At 42.9% G+C, this 20,725-nt stretch overlaps 1 protein-coding gene across 5 annotated transcripts in view; it reads right to left on the bottom strand.

Moving 5' to 3' along the window:
• The window catches only part of LOC135197844 (uncharacterized), a 218,497-nt gene that overhangs the window by 107,780 nt on the left and 89,992 nt on the right, over positions 1-20,725 (bottom strand). For all 5 annotated transcript variants that reach the window (XM_064225018.1, XM_064225017.1, XM_064225020.1 and 2 more), the window contains exon 6: positions 8,430-8,495. In XM_064225018.1, coding sequence (XP_064081088.1) covers positions 8,430-8,495 — 66 coding nt within the window. The remainder of the gene's footprint in view (positions 1-8,429; positions 8,496-20,725) is intronic.

Raw genomic sequence — 20,725 nt, 5'->3', positions numbered from 1 at the left:
TTTTCTGGGTTCGACCTGTGTCTGCCGGTGAAAAAGTATCAGAGAATGGCCGTCCAAGCTTGCAAGATACCAAACAAATTATATAAGGGATAATGAAACCTAAGGTTCTTCAAAGAATAAATTTAATGAGCCGTAATAAAAAACGGACAACTTAATGACTAATTAAAACTAGGACTTAAACTAGGGCTTAAAACTAGTAATAACAATACAATATAAAGGGATGGTATCTGAAGCAACATACAAAGAAATATGTACAGAACGGGTCAGTGATACCAATACGGTCTCAAAGCTATATACAAGTTCCAGTGACAGAATAGCCAACGAACCCACCCGGCCCTGAGGAGGGAGGGTTGGTAGGGAATACGAGCGAGGTAGGTAGGAAGGAGGGAAAATAGAACAAACAAAGAAGTTGCTGGAATTGGTCATGTCTATTACCTTTCAGGGAAATCGTACCCCCTTTTTCTCTAATAAAAAGGGGACCTGAAGACTTTTTGGAAGTCCTGGCCAAGTAGGATTTAAGAGTAGCGACAGGACACAATGATGCGTCTTGTGTAAGAGGAATAATTTTCCACGGAGCCCACCTGTTTTGTGGGTCCTCATTCTTAGCCAAAAACTTCCGATCCGGGATAGTAGTACTTCACCCGACGGGAGGAACTCTACATAACCTGGGTTTCTAGAGAGGGCCGAGAGTTCAGATATGCTGGCCCCTGAAGCCAGACTCATTAAGAATAAGGTCTTCCTCAGAAGGGTTGTGTATGAACATAAATCATTATTAGTGTCTGAGGCTAGTTTGAGTACATCATTTAAAAACCAAAGACTGTATGAGGGCGGTCTACTGGTCTCAGACGGGCACACGCTCTCGGGATTGAAGAGAAGTATGAATCTGACAAGTCAATATTAAAGCCAAGCTGAAAAATCTTCCTTAAGGCAGATTTGATTGTAGTAATGGTACTCGCAGCTAGGCCTTTCTCAAACAGAGTTCTAAAGAATGAAATTGTCAGATTTGTAGTCATGTTTTGAGCTCCTGAATCTTTTAGAAAAATGGCCAATTTCTTCACTGCTGAATCATATTGTCTGATCATTGACCCTCTTTTATCCGATTCTATGAATAGGAGTTATAGCTTACAATTACAGTTTTTTTACCATTTTGGAAGAGTTAAAGTTGACTGAATGTCGAATTTTTTATATATTTTTTTTTATTAGCAAATATTTCAAAAATGGGAAAAGCTACAACCTTCAATTATTTTTTTTATATTTTACATGAAATTGCGCACATTTTCATATATAAAACTCTATGAAACGCCTAATATGAAACGGAGCAAATATTACGAGAATGCGACTTACGCATTTCGGAGATTTGCGGCGGAGAATCCGCTCGCGGAGGGAAGGAAAGTTTTTTTTTTTTTAAATTCACCATAAATCTAAATATTGTGCTAGAGACTTCGAATTTGTATCAAAATGAAGATAAATTGTGGAATATTACTAGAATTTAAGAGTTTTAGCTTACAATTGCATTTTTCGACCATTTCGGTATAGTTAAAGTTGACCGAATGTGGTTTTTTCTATTTATTATGATTTATGTGCAAATATTTCGAAAATGAGAAAGGCTACAACCTTCAATTATTTTTTGTTGTACTTTACATGAAATTGTGCATATTTTCATATATAAAACTTTATGAAATGGCTAATTTAAAATGGTGCAAACATTACAACAATCGGACAAAAAAATTTCTGATTTTTTTCGGAAGAGTTATCGCACAGACGTAAGGAAAATTTTTTTTTTTTTTTCATAAATTCACCATAAATCGAAATATTGTGCTAGAGACTTCCAACTTGTTGCAAAATAAAGGTAAATGATTGAATATTACTAGAATGTAAGAGTTTTAGCTTAAAATTCCGTTTTTCGACCATTTCGGTCGAGTCAAATTTGACCGAAGGTTGAAATTTTGGCACATCGTTATTTATATGAAAATATTTCAAAACTGATAAAAGCTACAACCATGGATTGTTTTTGTTGTATTCTACATGAAATTGCGCAGATTTCCATACATAAAACTTTATGTAACGGCTAATTTAAAATGGTGCAAACATTATGAAAATCGGACGAAAAAATTTATGATTTTTTCGGAGGAGTTACCGCGCCGACGTAAGGAAAAAGTTTTTTTCATAAATTCACCATAAATCAAAATATTGTGCTAGAGACTTCCAATTTGTTGCAAAATAAAGGTAAATGATTGAATATTACTAGAATATAAGAGTTTTAGCTTACAATTGCATTTTTTTACCATTTCGGTAGTCAAAGTTGACTGAAGGTTGAAATTTTGGCACTTATCGTTATCTATATAAAAAATTTTCAAAACTGATGAAAGCTACAACCATGAGTTGTTTTTAGTTGTATTCTACATGAAATTGCGCACATTTTCATATATAATACTCCATGTAACGGCTAATATAAAATGGTGCAAAAATTATGTCAAAGTGACGAAATAATTTCTGAGATGTGTCGCTGATGTTTTTTAGTGCGAGAAGAAAGAAATTCGCGCTTGCACGCCTGGGTAACGATTGTAAACAAAACAACACCTTGATCCGTAAGCTCCCAGCATCCCACAAGCCGCTTGATTAAAAAGTTTTCGCCTGGTAGGCCTATAAGTATTTTTCCGCAAATTTTTAAAAAAACTATTTATATCGACGTACTATATGTCCAATCGGCACCCAACAGACAATTTATGTCGACGTATAATACGTCCAATCGGCGTTTAAGGGTTAATTCTGATTTTCTTTTGTGCTGGTCCTTGGCGGCAAGTTATTGTAACGGAATTCACAATAAACCTTGTATCCGGCCCGGTATTTAGTTATGCTCGTCCTAACAGAACTACGTAGTTATGTTAAGGATATGTAGCCCTGAACTGTTTAGGTTAGCTAAGAAATCAGCACTTGCTAGGCTAAAAACTCGACTACTTAGGCTAGGTTTAGAAGGTAAATTATCTAGGCTAGGCTAAGACCTGGCCCGCTTAGGCTAGGTCGTGTTAGCTACCTGTTACCTTCCTTCTCCTCGAAGTGTCTTTGCCTAAACCCAAGCATCAAACCATAAAGTAGGCCTGAATCCCACAGAAGGCTGGATGGCTTGATTGAATGAATCCATCAACTGGCATTTGCACAAACGTTCTGAATGATCTTTTGGTAGGTCGTCATCATTTGTCAAAAGAGCTATGCTTCCGAACACAATGTAACTTGAAAAGAAGACACTGGACATGGCTGTTTGATGAACCACATATGTGAATTTGGTATACAAACGTGGGCAATGATACATGTACAGGGACACTTACACGTACCAATACATTGGTATAGGTCGATGGAACTTGATGTACAGAAGTGGACGTTGGTGTACGGATGTGGGCATGGCACTATACGTCCATGGACGCTGGTATACAGACGTGGGATGAAAACACATACTAAGCAGCTGGATATGTGCTGAATCATGTATGGACAAGCGATGGTTAAGTACGTGGATGAGCAATGAACCATGTACATGGACACCAGTGATGAAACCTGTACCCAATCATGTCATGTGGAGCAAAACAAGTTGGAATATCAGTGAGAAGATTCCTCCAAGAATGCCTTCCTTCCATTAGCTCCACTGCCAACATCACCAACGCGAACATGGGAAGAAACAAAACCTTGTGGGGCAGATGGTGAGGCATTCCTCTCACTTGCATGAACACGAATGTGCATGGGAGAAACATGATCATGTGAGGAAGAAGGTGATGCACTCCTTCACTAACAGAGACGAAACCACAAAATCCTTGATCCTCCAATGTTTGACACAATGGCGAGGGGGTGATGGAGAAGTAGGTGTGAAACTCCTCTCTCTTTGAAGTCTCTTACTCGAGAGAACATTTTGAGTAGTGCAGAAAATGACAAAGCGTCAGCCTCCGAGACGGACCCACAGAAACATTAGGCACATCACTTACCTCAACAGGTGACTCCAGACAGCCATGAACAGACACGGACGTGGCAGCCGTACGTACGTGAGGGGGGGGAAACTCGAGCACTCGAGATTGACGGAAAATCCCTTATATTGGAAGACTTGGAAGCAAGCAAACACTCCGGCTGCACCACCTCCGTGCTCACTACCTTCGACCTCTTGACAGGCGCCTTCAGGTCTTTACGGCAACGAATAGGCCTGGGAGAAAAAGGGGCACTACCATCACATGCACGGACGGGTTCGGCGGCGAAGCAACCCCTGCAGAACACACATCACTAACACTGCCCGAAACCACAGCACTCTCAGGAACACGTCCATGCTGTTCCTCCCTCGGCGGCGAAGGAAGGGCAAGGTCCTTAGCCTTCCAATGCCTAACACGCCCACAAGGCGTAGAGGGGGAAGAGGGAGAGGGAGACAGCACCAGCTTCTTATGCGCACTCTTCTCGGAAGGCGGGGATGAAGCAATGTGTTTCCTACCAGTCCTCCCAACCGATAAGGCAGCCAACTTCACATCTAAAACAGAGTCCAGCCTCTGAAGCACCGCCTGGCATATGAGCTCAGATGGGCCAGAGAAGGCTCCGAAGACAAGGAAGGGAGATGTTTCAAACTGGGCAGTAGAGATGATGTCACGCCTAAGAGAAGCGGCTCGGAGGCGACTGGAAGATACGTCATCGATGAGAGCGACGTCACAAGCGGCGGTGACGTCACGACCTCTCCTCTGAGCAAGGGGGAAAGAGACGCCACTGGTGGAGGAATACACAAAGATTGGGCCCCGTGACGACAACAACGGGGCTGACGCCGCAGCATCACTCCGAGACAAGGCAGTGGCAGACACCGGCAGAGCAATACAAGATGGCCAACTGCTCCCTCCCGTAGAGACGAGGCCTGGAGGGGGGGGGGGGGGGGGGGGGGGGGGGGGGGGGGGGGGGGGGGGGGGGGGTGGGGGTGTGGGGGGGGGGGGGGGGGGGGGGGGGGGGGGGGGGGGGGGGGGGGGGGGGTGCGAGCCTCCTCAAAATGCGCTAGCAGTCCTCCCAAGGATATTGTACCCCCTGGCCCAAGCGTCCTCCAAATCGCCGCCATTTTGGACGCCTCCGACTATGGAAGTGAAGAGAATGAGGAAAAAACCTCACCCTTCTCGGGAATCGAAAAAACTCCCGAAGAGGGGGCTACATTACAAATAATACCCTGGCGACCTCAAGATACTTCCATCAACGAATTAACGGAAGAAAAGGAAGGAAAAGCAGGGGCAACGCTACTATGGGGTTTGACTACTGCGGAAGAGTGGAGACTCTCCGACATTCTCTCTTACCATAAAACTTCCTCCACTACTCCAAAGGCCATGCCCGGTATTCCGTACAAGGATTCGTAATCGTACAAAAATTGGAACGGCACCTACTGCAAGTGATGTGAGGGTCCGTCGCCGATGAAGCCAAGAAATGAGAACACGGAAATCCAGGAATTCCAGGGCACCAACACTGACGTCGAGAAGGAGCAGAAGCAGCCATAATATTAGGTAAAAACACACACAAACACACTATAGGAACGAAACGGGGAAAAAACCGGGAAAAAGGCCAAGAGAGGAGGAAAACCAACTCTCGTCCGAAGGCGGTAAAGAAAGACTGGCATAGATGTTCAGCGTTTGACCACTCTTCACCCAATCTACGCATGCGTTGCCAGATACCACAAGATTCCTTGCTTTCATCTACTTTTTTACCGGATCCAGCTAGGCGCTAGAAATGATCCTATTGTTAAGAACCGAGGGTTTGTTCTCGTATGAAAAAACTTAAAACAATATAGCATTACAATTATATCATTACCCAGTTGAACATCATAGGTAAACGATGTTCAAAGCAAACCATAAGGTTGGTATCCCCGCACGACGACATTGAATTGTTCGGCAGGAAGGGGCCCTGAAAACAGCAAGGAACTCCACCCGCTGACAGTATTGACTGCTCCAAATTCTCACTTCTTCACAGCACAAATGCACAAGTCAAAATTAGTGAATTGGCATCTCTGTCAAATAGAAGCAAAGAAGAGGGCTGTCAGAAGGAAGCGAAGAAGAGGGCTCTCAAGTTCTCGGAGACCACTGCCGCTGCCAGTTTCCAGATGAGAAACAGGGCTGACAACTTTAGTCTGTAAATAAACAAAATTTCTCTCTCCCTCAGGAAGAAGATTGTATCCTGAGAGAGACTAAAATAATGATATGTGAGGATGGAGGGAAAGATGGCCGTACTGCCCACGCTCCAATCCTACTAAAATGATGGGAAGAGATGAGATGACAATCACAACTGACCCTGCAAGTTGGGAAGAGACAAGATGAAAATCACAACTGACCCTCCAAGTAGAAGGGAATACTATTGCAATCATCCACCATTAAAATTCGTCCCGAACATCAAGAAACACACACATTCTGAAAGACTAAAACATTACAAAGTTCCCAGACATATGTGAAGATACATAAAAACATAAATGTCAATATGTACACATATTTCCAAATTAACTTAAAAAAAAAAAAAAAAAATTCAAACACTTTCCCAAAGTAAGGTGTCTTGTCTCTGAAGGGTTGAATACTCTCTTAGATGGACCAGCCTATCACATAACGCAAGCAATGCCAATCCAGAGTTAAAGTTGACATCCACAGAACTTCTGGGCTGAATAAAAAGAAATAAAGTGCAGGCTACATTAAAAAAAAACCAGTTTGGAAAAGGACAGCATATCGCGGGGATCCAACATTGGTCGACGACAAACATCCGCCTCGTATATGCCTGAGTTGCCATAGGCCACAGATTCCTTGTTTTACAATCTTTGATTGTTTTCACCAGTTTCCAGCTGGCACCAGAAGATTATCCTATTGTTAAGACCAAAGGTTTGTTCCGCATATAAACAACTACATTGTACATAACAAATAAACATACGTACATGCATAAATTATCACTTTTCCTCTTATCTCAGAGAGAGAGAGAGAGAGAGAGTGTACTGTTATATGTTTGATAATCATATTCAACTATACTTGTAATGAAATACTGTACAATAATGTAATACAGTACAATAAGTCAAACAAAAGCAAAAAATTTGGCAATACTACCTCTGTGATCTGTTGTGAACATACTGTAATTGTTTATAGTCATGTTTATGTTTATGGTAAAGTAACTTATACTATTTTCATAAAAGGATATGTACAGTAAAGTACTGATACAAGAGAGAGATTAACATGATGTAACAAACCTAGCATTCTGTTTAGAGGTAGGAGTCCCATCGTTCTAATCTACCCCCCTATTTTAGATATGTACTATACAGCAGTACTATCCTCAAATATGTACCTGTACAGTAAATACAATTTCAAAATCATCTTACAACACAGGAAAATATTAATACATATACATAAAATGTATGCCCAGTGCATTACAGTATGGTCAGCATGATACACAAGGTATGTAAGCCAAAGAATAGAATATGTCCACGTATCCCACCCCATTTCAATGTGGGATTCAGCTATGTAATTACTTAGTAAGTTACTTATACGAAAATGATATTTTCCCAATAAAATTAAGTTTCACATATACTTACCATGTAAACACAAAATGGGGACCTGCTCTCCCCTCTCATGGACATAAGGGCATAAACACAATGAGGTTATCCCTCTCATGGACATAAGAGCATAAACACAATGAAGTTATCTGTTAAGTTGTTCCCAGTATTGCCAACAGTGGGGAGGGCTAGTCACCTATGCAAAATAATTGAAATGCTAATGCGATTTTTAAAAAAGGCTGCCACGCGAGTTAGAAACTATAGCTATGTCATTTCTTGGTCAATGTATATGTAACTTAATTTTATTATGAAAATATCATACTTCAATAATATTTTCCTTTTCACTTGTCATAAAAAAAATTCTGAGTTAGAATATGGTGCAGATCAGGACAGTATAGCAAAATTGTCTAGACTGCACATCAATTTTCTTCAGTTTCTGAATTTAAGTAGTAAGTAAAGAAGAGAGTGTATGTAGTATGTTACGATCTCAGACATCATGAAAAGCACTTTTTATGACAATTTAGATTTAAAAACAAGTAGCATTTACACACTTCAACATCTCATAGTGACACTATTAATTCCTGGTTGTAATGCAAGATAACACTTTCAACAGAAAATGCTGTTGGACTAATATTTTCCTCTATTTAAAAAATAGATCTACTATAAAAAAAAAAGTCAGGTTCTTACTATTTCAACACTTCTGATTACTTTTAACCTGGATACACTCAACTGTAATTTCCTCTTCAGGGATGCAGCAATCATAGTTTTTATATGATTACTACATCACAGTTGATTCTAGAATAGTTATTATTACTGAAACTTCATTTCTCATGAAATCTCATAATTTCAGGTCAGCTTTAAAAGAGAAAGAATTCTTGAAAAAAATATTTGTTCAAATTAAACAAACCTGACTAACCTCTTGATTTTGGTATCTTTGATGTTGCCAGGGAGTAATGATTTCAGAATCTGATGCAATTTGTACCTGTGGACAAATAATGTAATGATTACCTTTCTTAATATAGTTTACCCTACTATAACAAGGAAATAAAGTAATAGTATAACATAAACAATTTTAAATCTTAACTTGTCTTTGAGGTAATGGCATAAAGAAACTTCACAACAAACATATTTTCCAATTAGATTACCTATTGTGTTATGCACTTTTGATCATTTTTCTTTGGGCCAAAACAATTGTTTGTTTTCGTATTTTCCAACTATAAAACTAACAAGTATAAGGAGACTACAGTTGGAAATAAGGGTTTACTTAACCATCACCACCCGGCTTAACATATATATTAACCCTCTTGCGCCGAAGCAGTAAAAAAAAAATTGTCTCCCGTGTGCCGGAGGTGTTTCAGAGTGAGCGCGGAAGCGGAAAAAATATTTTTTTCAAAACATCACAGCACGCTTAGTTTTCAAGATTAAGAGTTCATTTTTGGCTCCTTTTTTTGTCATTGCCTGAAGTTTAGTATGCAACCATCAGAAATGAAAAAATTTATCATTATCATATATAAATAATGCGATATATGATAGCGCAAAAACAAAATTTCATATATATAATTGTATTCAAATCGCGCTGTGCGCAAAACGGTTAAAGGTAACAAGTTACTTTTTTTTCGTTGTAATGTACACTAAATTGCAATCATTTTGGTATATAACACATTGTAAAACAATAAAAGCAACACAGAGAAAATATTATCACAAAATAATGCATGAATTCGTAACGCGCGGACGTAAACAAATATTTTTTTCAAAAATTCACCATAAATCTAAATATTGTCCTAGAGACTTCCAATTTCTTTCAAAATGAAGAAAAATGATTGAATATTACTATACTGTAAAAGTATTAGCTTACAATTGCAGTTTTCGACCATATCTGACGAGATAAAGTTGACCGAATGTCGAATTTTTTTATATATATATTTTTTATATGCAATTATTTCAAAAATAAGAAAAGCTACAACCTTCAAATATTTTTCGTTTTATTCTACATGAAATTGCGCACATTTTCATATATAAAACTCTATGAAATGCCAAATATGAAACGGAGCAAATATTCCAAGAATGGGACGTACGCATTTTGGAGATTTGTGGCGGAGAATCCGCGCGCGGAGGGAAGGAAAGATTTTTTTTAAATTCACCATAAATCTAAATATTTTGCTAGAGACTTTGAATTTGTTTCAAGATGAAGATAAATGACTGAATAATACTAGACTGTAAGAGTTTTAGCGTACAATTGCGTTTTTCGACCATTTCGGTAGAGTCAAAGTTGACCGAACGTGGTTTTTTCTATTTATCGTGATTTATATGCAAATATTTCAAAAATGAGAAAAGCTACAACCTTCAATTATTTTTTGTTGTATTCTACATGAAATTGCGCACATTTTCATATATAAAACTTTATGTAACGGCTAATTTAAAATGGTGCAAACATTACCACAATCGCACGTGTGATTTTTTCGGAAGTTACCGCGCGGACGTAAAGAAAATGTTATTTTTTTCATAAATTCACCATAAATCAAAATATTGTGCTAAAGACTTCCAATTTGTTGCAAAATGAAGGTAAATGCTTGAATATTACTAGAATATAAGCGTTTTAGCTTACAATTGCGTTTTTTGACCATTTCGGTAGAGTCAAAGTTGACCGAAGGTTGAAATTTTGGCAATTATCGTTATTTATATGAAAATATCTCAAAACTGATAAAAGCTACAACCATGGGTTGTTTGTACTTGTATTGTGCATGAAATTGCGCACATTTCCATATGTAAAACTTTATATAATGGCTAATTTTAAAATGGTGCAAACATTACCACAATCGCAAGTATTATTTTTTTCGGAAGAGTTACCGCGCGGACGTAAGGAAAATGTTTTTTCATAAATTCACCATAAATCAAAATATTGTGCTAGAGACTTCCAATTAGTTGCAAAATTAAGGTAAATGATTGAGTATTACTAAAATATAAGAGTTTTAGCTTACAATTGCGTTTTTCGACCATTTCGGTAGTCAAAGTTGACCGAAGGTTGAAAGTTTGGCAATTATCGTTATTTATATGAAAATATCTCAAAACTGATAAAAGCTACAATCATGAGTATTTTATTGTTGTATTCTACATAAAAATGCGCACATTTTCATATACAGTGGTACCTCGAGATACGAAATTAATCCGTTCCGAGACGGCCTTCGTATTATGAGTTTTTCGTATCTTGGAACGCATTTTACATGTAAAATGGCTAATCCGTTCCAAGCCCTCCAAAAACACCCCAGTAAATTATATTTCCAGGCCTAAAACACATGTTCTAGGGTTACGACGGAAGAAATATGTCTCCAAAAAGGCAAAATACTGTACATACTTGAGTAATATTCAACTGCATGTAATGTTCAACCCCATTTTTACTGCATATATTAGGACTTTAGCATATGTCCCTTAGCAATAAGCCTAGCCTATGTTAGCGGTTGCTACTGTAGCCTAGTCTATGATTCTGACATCTAAACCTAAGAGCTAAAAGCTTAGAATATGCCAATAAAATGTATAAATAATCAGTATGTAGTACTCATTTCAAATAATTATTAATTAATCATTAACTATAATACACAAACAAAGAAAAACCAAACCTTCCAATCGATTGTTTACATTCTTACGAGTATCGAACGAGCGCCAAGCAATCATTTTTCCTAGCACACAGTAAGCCATAAATTGTCATTAATATCTCTCTTCAACTAATGAAACCACCAAACAATATAATAACCATTCATTTCTATTCTTTATTCTATCTTTACCTAATGGAGATACCGAGTTACTGACAGCTGTAATGAAACATACGTAATACGTAACGTAATAATAAAACAGAAGAAGAATTCTAAAAAATACGTATTTGTTGGCAGACTGATTTATTTTATATTTTCTGATATCTAATTCACAATTTTTTTATTAAATGTATTGCATGTACTCATTTCAAATAATTATTAAGTAACCATTAACTATAATAAAAAAAAAAAAAAAAAAAAAAGCTTCCAAACGTCTGTTTACATCCAGCACTTACTAGTATCGAACGATCGCCAAGCAATCACTTTTACACAGTAAGCCATAAATTTTCATTATCTCTCTTCAACTACTGAAACTATCAAACAGTATGATAACCATTCATTTCTATTCTTTATTCTATCTTTACCTAATGTTTTTTTTTTTATTAAATGTATTGCATGAATCTAGTTTTTCAATTTACAGCAACCTTTTACCAATAGAATACTTAAAGCACAAGGGGTAGATGCTGACCAATAGGAGAGCAGGACCTTATGGGGTGACTAGCATCAGGAACCAATGGGAGAGCGGGAGGATGGTGGCGAGTTTACTCAGTTGGCGGCGCGGGAGTTTTAAAATTGTTGGCGAGTTATACTCAGTGGCGGCGCAGGAGTTTTAAAATTGTTCTCGGTGGTCCGGGCGAATCTCGGGACTTACAGCAACAACCTTTTGTATCTTGAAAACTTTTTGTATGTAGAGCAGTAAAATTTTTCGTCTTTGCTTTCGTAACTTGAATTTTTCGTAAGTTGAGCCTTTCGTATCTCGAGGTACTACTGTATAATACTTCATGTAACGGCTAATTTACAATGGTACAAAAATTATGTCAAAGTGACTAAATAATTTCAGAGATGTGTCACAGATACTTTTTAGTGCGGCAAGAAAGAAATTCGCGCTTGCGCGCCTGCGTAACGATTGTAAACAAAACAACACCTTGATCCGTGAACTCCCAGCATCCCCCAAGGCGCGTGATTCAAAAGTTTTAGGCTGGTGGGCCTATAAGTATTTTTCCGCGAATTTTAAAAAAACTTTTGTAAGTCGACGTAAAATATGTCCAGTCGGCGTAAGAGGGTTAAGAATGCCTCTAGCAGCCATAGGTGCCTTGGGTCAGGGGCCTTGCCAGTTACTCCCGTGTTCCCTAATGCAAGTATGATATGACAATTTGTCCAAAATTGCATTTTTCCTAACTATACAAACCTGAGGTCCTTTTACAATAGGAAGGTACTAGCGGCAGCTGGATAGGTCGTAAGCTTTCGAACAAGGGGTTCGGTAGTTAACTGCTTGTCCGACAGGCGCGCGCGCGCGACTGGGAGGTAAACAAATCACTTTTGCTTTTGGCCCAAGCAAAAACTGCAGAGTGAGGGGTGGCATGAGGTGGGACTATGTGTAAAAGGACCTCAGGTTTGTATAGTTAGGAAAAATGCAATTTTGGACAAATTGTCATTTGTTCCGACACGGCATACAAACCTTCGGTCCTTTTACAATAGGAAGACTCACTTCTTGGTGGGAGGAATCTGAGTCTTTTGTGAACAGACTGGTGTTCGCCCAACCTTGGAATGCCTCCCTGGTCGTAAGAGCGAGGGAGGGATCCAAGCCTCTGTCCGATTGATCGGGGTGTGCACCGCAGGATCAATGGTCAGACCTCTGGACCAAGTACTAAGAGAGAGGCAAGCGTATCTCTTCGTACCAGCAAACAAGAACAAGTTCCTATTTGCAAGAGGCAACATAAAGTTATGGTTTGTCTCTTGTTGGCATCCACTTCCCCCCCCTTGTAGGAGGAAGTGGTGGATATTCGCTCCCATCCCTAGTGAAAGGGATAGGATGGGGCTCTGTCGAGTAGCTCACCGGCATCTCGTCCTTATCCAGCAAGGTGATGACCGTATCCCTCTACCCACAGGTAGGGGGGGAGAAAAAGATAGGAAGAGAAGCCAGTCACTCTCTCATTCACTTATCTATTCTTACAGTCACACCAGGACTCGATGCTGTTCAGCCTGCTAGGGTCTGGGTTAGCTACACAACGTGTTGAGCAGCCACCACGGGTCCTAAGGAAAACGATCCAAGGACCTGTGGGCAATATCCAAAAGGTAGAAGGAGGTGCCAGTGGTCTGGTTGTACCAGACCCCTGCCTTCAGTACCTGCGCCACGGAGAAGTTCTTGTGTAACTCGAGGGAGTGTACTTCTAGGTCATCTTGGTGCTGACGAAGAGTCTTCAACACTCAGCCTGGGATGTCGAGTTTCTTCAGAAAGCGCGGTCGCGCTTTCACAGGACAAAGCAGCATCTCCTTCGCATCGAAGGCGGTGAAGTCCATTAGGGAGGGGATTGTGAAGGACTCTAAACCGATCGTCAGGAACCGAAGGGTTCAGTGTCTTCGCTACGAATTCGGTACGAAATCGAGCGTCACGAATCCCCATCCCCTGGATGCTTGACTTCGCAGGAAAAGTCATGCAATTACCTCAGAGGAAAAGAAGGGAATGGTCGTATGACCTATCCCTCTTCTCGACTTCGGTGATGTCCTGTACCCATACTGGTCTATCCGTCTGCAGCGAAGTTGTTCTTCTCGGTAGTGGATAGGACACCGACACTCAATGGTGGGTGTCGATGGTATGGGTACTGTGACAAGCCGTTAGGACGAAGAAAAGACTGTTATGGAACAACCGAACTAAGTCCACAGCGAAGTTCGTAACAGACTTGGGCGCTCTGACAGCTGCCGACTGACTGCGTTCGGTAGGAGGCAAGTTGTCCAAGCACCCGAGCAAGTCACGTGACCTTCGCCTTAAAAGGGTTATGCCAAGAGACTAAACAAATAATTTGTTCGTCACCGATGCCAGAAGGCAAGGTGATGACTCTCTTAAGGCATGTGCCCAACAGGCGAAAGTCAATTGCCTTCTAGAGACCGAGGTCCCTGATGGCAAGATATCTCATAGTATAGTTGATTCTCGGCTAAGGAGAAACAACACTATGTGTCGTTGAAGACGAAGGTGTACAGAAAATGCAACCTACGTCTTCACAGCTGAACCGAGAGAAGGATTCTCAAGATTCTGAACCTGTGCTACAAAGACTGAGAACGCTAACCGCTATTCATTGCTGTCCGGTGAGGATCGTAGTTGCAATAAAAGCGGAGCGCTTTTCAGTAATGAAGACAGGGAAATACTGCCTGAAGAACTGCTTCTCATGGGCTGAACATTTGGAAGTAGAGCTGTCAGGTCGGAGAGTAGGCGATGTCTTCTGACATATCTGTTAATTCGGGGCGAGCAATGAATAATTGCACACCTACGAATACGAGATATTTTGAAGACAAACTCAGATGTCTGCAAAAATCATTCGCATTATCGCGGTGCGATGCAGCGGGTGACTAGTACAGACTTCTGTTACCGTGCGGTAAACAGAAAGATGAAAGAGTCCAAGAGATATCTCTGTTGAAAATTCTCGCAATGTCGAAGGCGATGAAATCGAGCGTCACAGCAGTAGATGGTCCTTCATTATTGCGAGAATCCCCGTTAATCAGAGACCTAAGTCCATGATTGTTGGGCAGAGATACGGTTCGGTAGTCAATCAAACCAGGGGAGAGAGAGACGTAACCGACCGTGCATCTCCGAGACCTAGCTGATACTGAGCCGCTATCAGGCAGTTCAATACGCAGTAGCTCTCGGTGACTCGTCATCCTGAGTTGCCAGGTAATCCATTATTCCACGAAGGAATGCGTTTGGCTAGAACCATCGAGCATAAAGAATAACGCTCGAGCAATTATATTTAACCGAAACGGATTTCGGTAAATACAAAAGCTGATTTGGTGTTGTCATGACAATACCAAGTATCTAAAATCGAAACTGATAACTGCTGGGAGGTTGCAGGCAACCCCGAGTTGCAGTTCAATTAAGATACAATTCGTCTCGGTCACAAACCGTAGAGTTAACTACGGTATGTGCCTACCCCCCGGACAATTCAACTGTTAAAAGAATCATGTCGCGAAGGTAATATACGTAGTATATTTGTAGGTTCTGTACCACGACCTCCATCCTAAATTCTTTTCCTCTCGAGGAATGAGAATAAGGATTGGAGATCGACCGCCTTCGTTCTCTAGTCAAGAGAGTGAAGGAGAAGTCTTCCCAAAGGAAAGCTTCAATGGTGAACAGAATACCGAAGACGATAGTTCAAGCCAAACTGGAAGTTCCCGTCCGTTCTTCTCTATTCCAGGTTAATCGCCTACTGTGAGATACTCTTCTTTCAGCAGCAGTCTTCTTCCAAATGCTAGAAATTACAGGAATTCGAGCATAAGCGAGGTTCCCGATTATCGTGTAACAATTATCGGGGATTCTCGCTCACTTTGGACCGTGGTCTCGCCTAAGTGTTTGGAGATCGTAAAAAAACTCGAACACTCTGAGTGCGCTAGAAATTCCGTAGAATTCTAAGCACTCTGCGAAACCCCCCACCGAATTCGTCAAACGATATCGGCTGGTGATCCTCCCGATTCCCGTAGAAATCGAGAAAGGGGCAGGATCCCTCCTCAACGACCGGGGCTTACGTCAGGTAGGACCCGAAGGTCCCCCCGGTAGCGCAGCCCCTAACGTGGGATCTTACAGAGAAATCTCTGTAGGATCCCTCCCCTTTCCCTCGTAGCCGTAAGGAGAGAGGGAATGGGGGAGGAATTGGATACTGGCTCGCCTTCCCAGCGGAACTAGCAGTTGGAGAAGAAAAGGAGCAGCCATCGCCTTACGGCGATGGCCTCTCAGAGCCTGGGAAAACGTATCGTCAGGAGAAAAACGTTTTCCCGAGGAGGGTTACGAACTCATACTGTAGGTAAGGGTCTGCCGCCACTGTGAACGTCGTCTGGGTGGGGCTGATCGACACCTGACAGGAGAGAGCCGATACCGTCCTCCGACTCATTCGAGTCCTCGTCGAGGTCGAAACCTCAGGAGGACCGAAGGGGTATTCAAATACGGTGTCCGAAGACACGTAGAAACGCCTCTGTCGCAGTAGAGGAGGTGAAGTAGCTTGTTCGACCGGCCAGAACTGAGAGAGCCTTCTTGTCCGGAGACGAGAGACTACCTGGTTCAACACAGTCGGCAAGCTCCGATCGCGGCAGACCCACCGTCGATTTGGGTTCCCTCTCGGGCCCCAAAACGACTCGAGCCGAGACGTGGCTCTGCTGGTGGGAGCGGCGATCCTTCCCCGAGGTCGTTGTGCTGACGAATCAGCGCCATAACCTCGGCAAAGTTCCTCTGGATCTCGGAAGTCACAGCATCTTGCAGAGTGGGACCGTTAAGCCCTTCGAACAAGAGCATATTCCGAGAACCTTCCTCCTAAGAAGGGGGAACAGCGACAGCCCTCTCGGTCTTCTCCATCCACTTGCGCATACGTCCTGGCCGGTCCAAGAACCGTGCCTGGCACGTAGGGCGTCGTGGTGGGATCATGAGGGGCGCACCCCTCACGATCACTCCTCAATACCTCGCTCCTCCCGGTGTAACCCGAGGAGGCTGAAGGTACGGGAGAGGCAGACCTGACGCTCCCTCCTCGCTCGCTGGCAGAACCAGCAGGCTTGGAGGGCTGCAGGCGATCGTCAACCCGCGGTGGCGATCGAGCTGCAGGCCTGGTCGAACCGTCTCGCTGTGGAGAATGGCTGGACTGAGCACAGCGGCCCCGATCTCGAGTGTCAGAAGAGCTGGTGCTGGTTGCCGTACCCGATCGCTCTCTGTGAGAGCGACGGTCAGGCGACCTGCAGGCTCCACTGTCACAGTGAGACCAGTGCTTGTCCTCACGGCACGTCACGTCGCTGGTTCCAGCCGTGGCTGGCACCGGCGAACGGGAGGACCTCTTCCCAGCCTCAGCCCGTGGCCGGTCGTGGACCGTCACGTCCCCGGGTAGCCAGCTGGTCGCCGCGAGAGCGAGAGCTGGTCTGGTGAGAGTCGCGTGAGCGGCTGTCACCAGTCTTCCGCCCCGTGCCGTGAACCTGACGCTGAGCGGACTCAGAGGTCTGGTTCCTGGCTGCACGGTCGCTGGTAGGCGACCGTACACTCGGTACCTCCCGCGAACGGAGAGGCCGAGACGGGACCCTGATGCAGTGGCAGAACCACTGACACCAGGCGAGGAAGTACCGGTGTTAGCCGGTACCCCTCTGGTCCCCGTAGTCTTCTTCCTTGCGGAAGAAGAGACGGGCCCCACTCCCGAAGGAGCAGGAGGACCAGCGGAAGGAACCCTCCCGTCCCACCGAGGTGAGACGGGTCCCGAGAAGCTCCCAAGGGAGACTTCTTAGGAGGGAGGAGGCAACCTTCTTCTTCCTCGGCTGTGAAGCCTTAGAAGTCGAAGGGGAAGAGGCGGCAGCCGACGACGATGAAGAAGATGAAGACGACGACGACGACACCTTCCTCCTCTTCTTCGTCAGCTTCCTCAGGACAGACGTAAGATCTGCTATCCAGGGCGGAGCCGGGGCTGCTGTAGCCGAAGCCACAGGGCCCGGACGCACCTGTACAGACAGACCAAAGTCTGGGGTAGTACCACCACGAACAGGGACGACGTCAGCAGGTATGGGCATCTCAGGAACAGCAGGCACAGCCAGCGCAGCAACGGCAGGGACAGCCAGCGCAGCAACTGCAGGGACAGCCAGCGCAGCAACTGCATGGACAGTCAGCCCAGAATCGGCAGGTACGGCAGGCAGCACCGGGAAACACAGGAAGTGGAGCAACAGCCAGCAACATCCTGGTACCGGCGGCAGGTCCAGGGGCGAGCTCTAGGGCAGCGGAAGTGTGGTCGCGGCAGCGCGGCAGCGCGGCAACCACGAGCGGCGGCGGCACGCCCCCCTCTCGGTACGGCGAACGGCACTTCACAGCGGCTGTAGGCAAGACTGTTACCACGTGAGGCGAGTACACCAGGTGAGGAGGGACGTCGTCACCTGGAACGTGGTCACCACTCCATGGGTGACCGCAGTAGGCCCAGACATAGAACCGCAGCCCCTGGACACTAGCACGCCCTGCAAATGGAAGGACGCCCATACCTCACCAAGGTCCACCCTCGTGGCAGTAGCACCTGCGGAAATAACAGTAGTAGCGATTAGTGGGGGGGAAGTCCCCTCGCGCGGGGGGGTGAGCCCTCTCCGAACGAGTGGAAGACCCCGAATACAATTGTACATCGGGCACCGAGCGCCATCCCCCGCGCTCGACGGGTCGGGCGAGGAGAAGAACGCAGATAACCTCCCCCCCCCCAAGGGGAAGGGCCATCTGTGGGAGCTGAGCGGGGGGGGGGGTCTCGTTCCCCACCCCCGCACAGCACCCATGTACCCAACAATAATAATAAGAGCCCGAGAGCAATCGTGCCCTCGGCCCGAATGCAAGGGCATAAGGATCAATTCCCTGACTGAGCGGAACTTGAACCAAATAATATTGATGCAATCAATAATAAAAGGAATAAAATGAAAAAGAATCTTGCATTACGATTCACTTCACAATGAATAAGGGCTCGGATCGAGCGCATTTGCGCCCTCGGTACCGAGCGCAAGGGTAAAAGGATCCATTCCCGATTATGAATGGAAACCTTGATCCATAATGAATTGATGCAATCAAAATATATATGAAAATGAAAAAGAATACTGCGCTTGCGATTTCACTTCATACAAATAAAAAGGGGAAGGATCAATTCCCGGGAAATAGCGGAAACATTGATCCAAGTAAACAATGCAATCTCAATAAAATATGAAAATGAAAAAGAACTGCACTTGCGATTTCACTTCATTCAATTAAAAAGGGGAAAGGATCAATTTCCGGGTAAGCTCGGAAACTGATCCAAAATGAGTATTGCTACAATCAAAATAATATATATGAAAATGAAAAAGAATACTGTACTTGCGATTCCACTTCCATACAGAATAAGTTTTCGTGCCGAGCGCATTCGCTCGGCAACGAGCATACAGGTCAAAAAAAAATATAAATGAAAAGAGCACTTACTTACGATTTTCATCTACACATTTCCAACCAAAATATACGCTCGGAGCGAGCGCTCTCCCGCCCTCGGCACCGAGCATACACAATACGAGGATCATTTCTGGGAAAATGAATTCCCGCACTTACGCCCTTCAGTCCCGGCACTCGGGTAATCGGAGGGCGTGGTGAAACCAAGATCCTTTAATTCACAATTGAATTCAATGGAAATAAATATGAAATGATTGTACTTACAATTCAGTTTCACTAGATAAATAGAAAAAGAAAAACACAACCATGCGAAAGCAACGACGATGAAGCGGGCAGAGAGCGATGATACACGTCCACACGCCAGCAGGCCGAAAGCAAAAGTGGTTTGTTTACCTCCCAGTCGCGCGCGCGCGCGCCTGTCGGACAAGCAGTTAACTACCGAACCCCTTGTTCGAAAGCTTACGACCTATCCAGCTGCCGCTAGTACCTTCCTATTGTAAAAGGACCGAAGGTTTGTATGCCGTGTCGGAACAAGTGCCTCTTTTGTATAGTTCTTTATGGCACCCTCTTGGTAATGACAGACCCTCTTTGCCAGGATATCCACAGACTGGCCATCTGAATCAGTATAACATTATTAGTCTGTTTAAGAGAATCTCTTCTTGATGTGGGGCTGGGTTGTTTTTCATTTTCAAGTTTTTTGGCAAGCAATGGTGATATACTTCTATTTGGAGATTAGAGACAATTCTTTTTACCTTACTGTTTTCCTTCTTCTAGGACAAAAGATAAAGATATTTAATGCAAATGAACTTTCCCTGAAAAAATAAAATTACCATTTGCATAAATTCCTGGTATAAATTAACTCTTAGTGGACAGGTGAAAAATCAATACGCAGCTCCTCACGCTGGGTAAACTTTGAGGTCGGCCCATTAAAAAAAACACACCAATAGACAGAGGCAGATATGCAAATGCACATGGAGAAAGAAAAAATTCTAAAAAGTTTTCCCTACCTTCCACGAGAAGTTCAAAATTACTATTTACAACTCCTTGTGGAGCCTCTTTTACAAGAGAATTGTAAATTTCACCAATTTACATGTTTTGTCTAATAAATTATGTTATTTTATTTTGAAAAATTATAATTATAGCTCAAAAAGTATCAAAATAGATAAGAAATAAAATTAGTGACAGATTCTTAGCATATTTGTTGAAAAATATTTATGTAAATTTAATGAGAATGAAGATTCAGTAACTTTTTTTATTTGTATATATTTTTTGTAATATTTCTTTGCAAAATTGCATTTACAACTCACATACTATTGTAAAAAGACAAGACCAAAATCCAACAGCAACCCCTTGGTTTTATAAGCAAATGTACAAACAAACACCATGTGAGACAGAGATGCAGTACATTCTCCCTTGAAATCAGAAGCAGAACCAAAGTCCTGAGATGCCCGAGTCTTGATTTTAGCCAGTGTAAAAGTTGCCATTAGTGAATTTATGGGTTATGAAAGTATTGGC

This window comes from Macrobrachium nipponense, chromosome 21 (assembly GCF_015104395.2).
Source record: "Macrobrachium nipponense isolate FS-2020 chromosome 21, ASM1510439v2, whole genome shotgun sequence".
Classification (NCBI taxonomy): Eukaryota; Metazoa; Arthropoda; class Malacostraca; order Decapoda; family Palaemonidae; genus Macrobrachium; species Macrobrachium nipponense.
The sequence above is the reverse complement of the archived record's forward strand: the minus strand, read 5'-3'. Positions and strand labels throughout refer to the sequence as shown.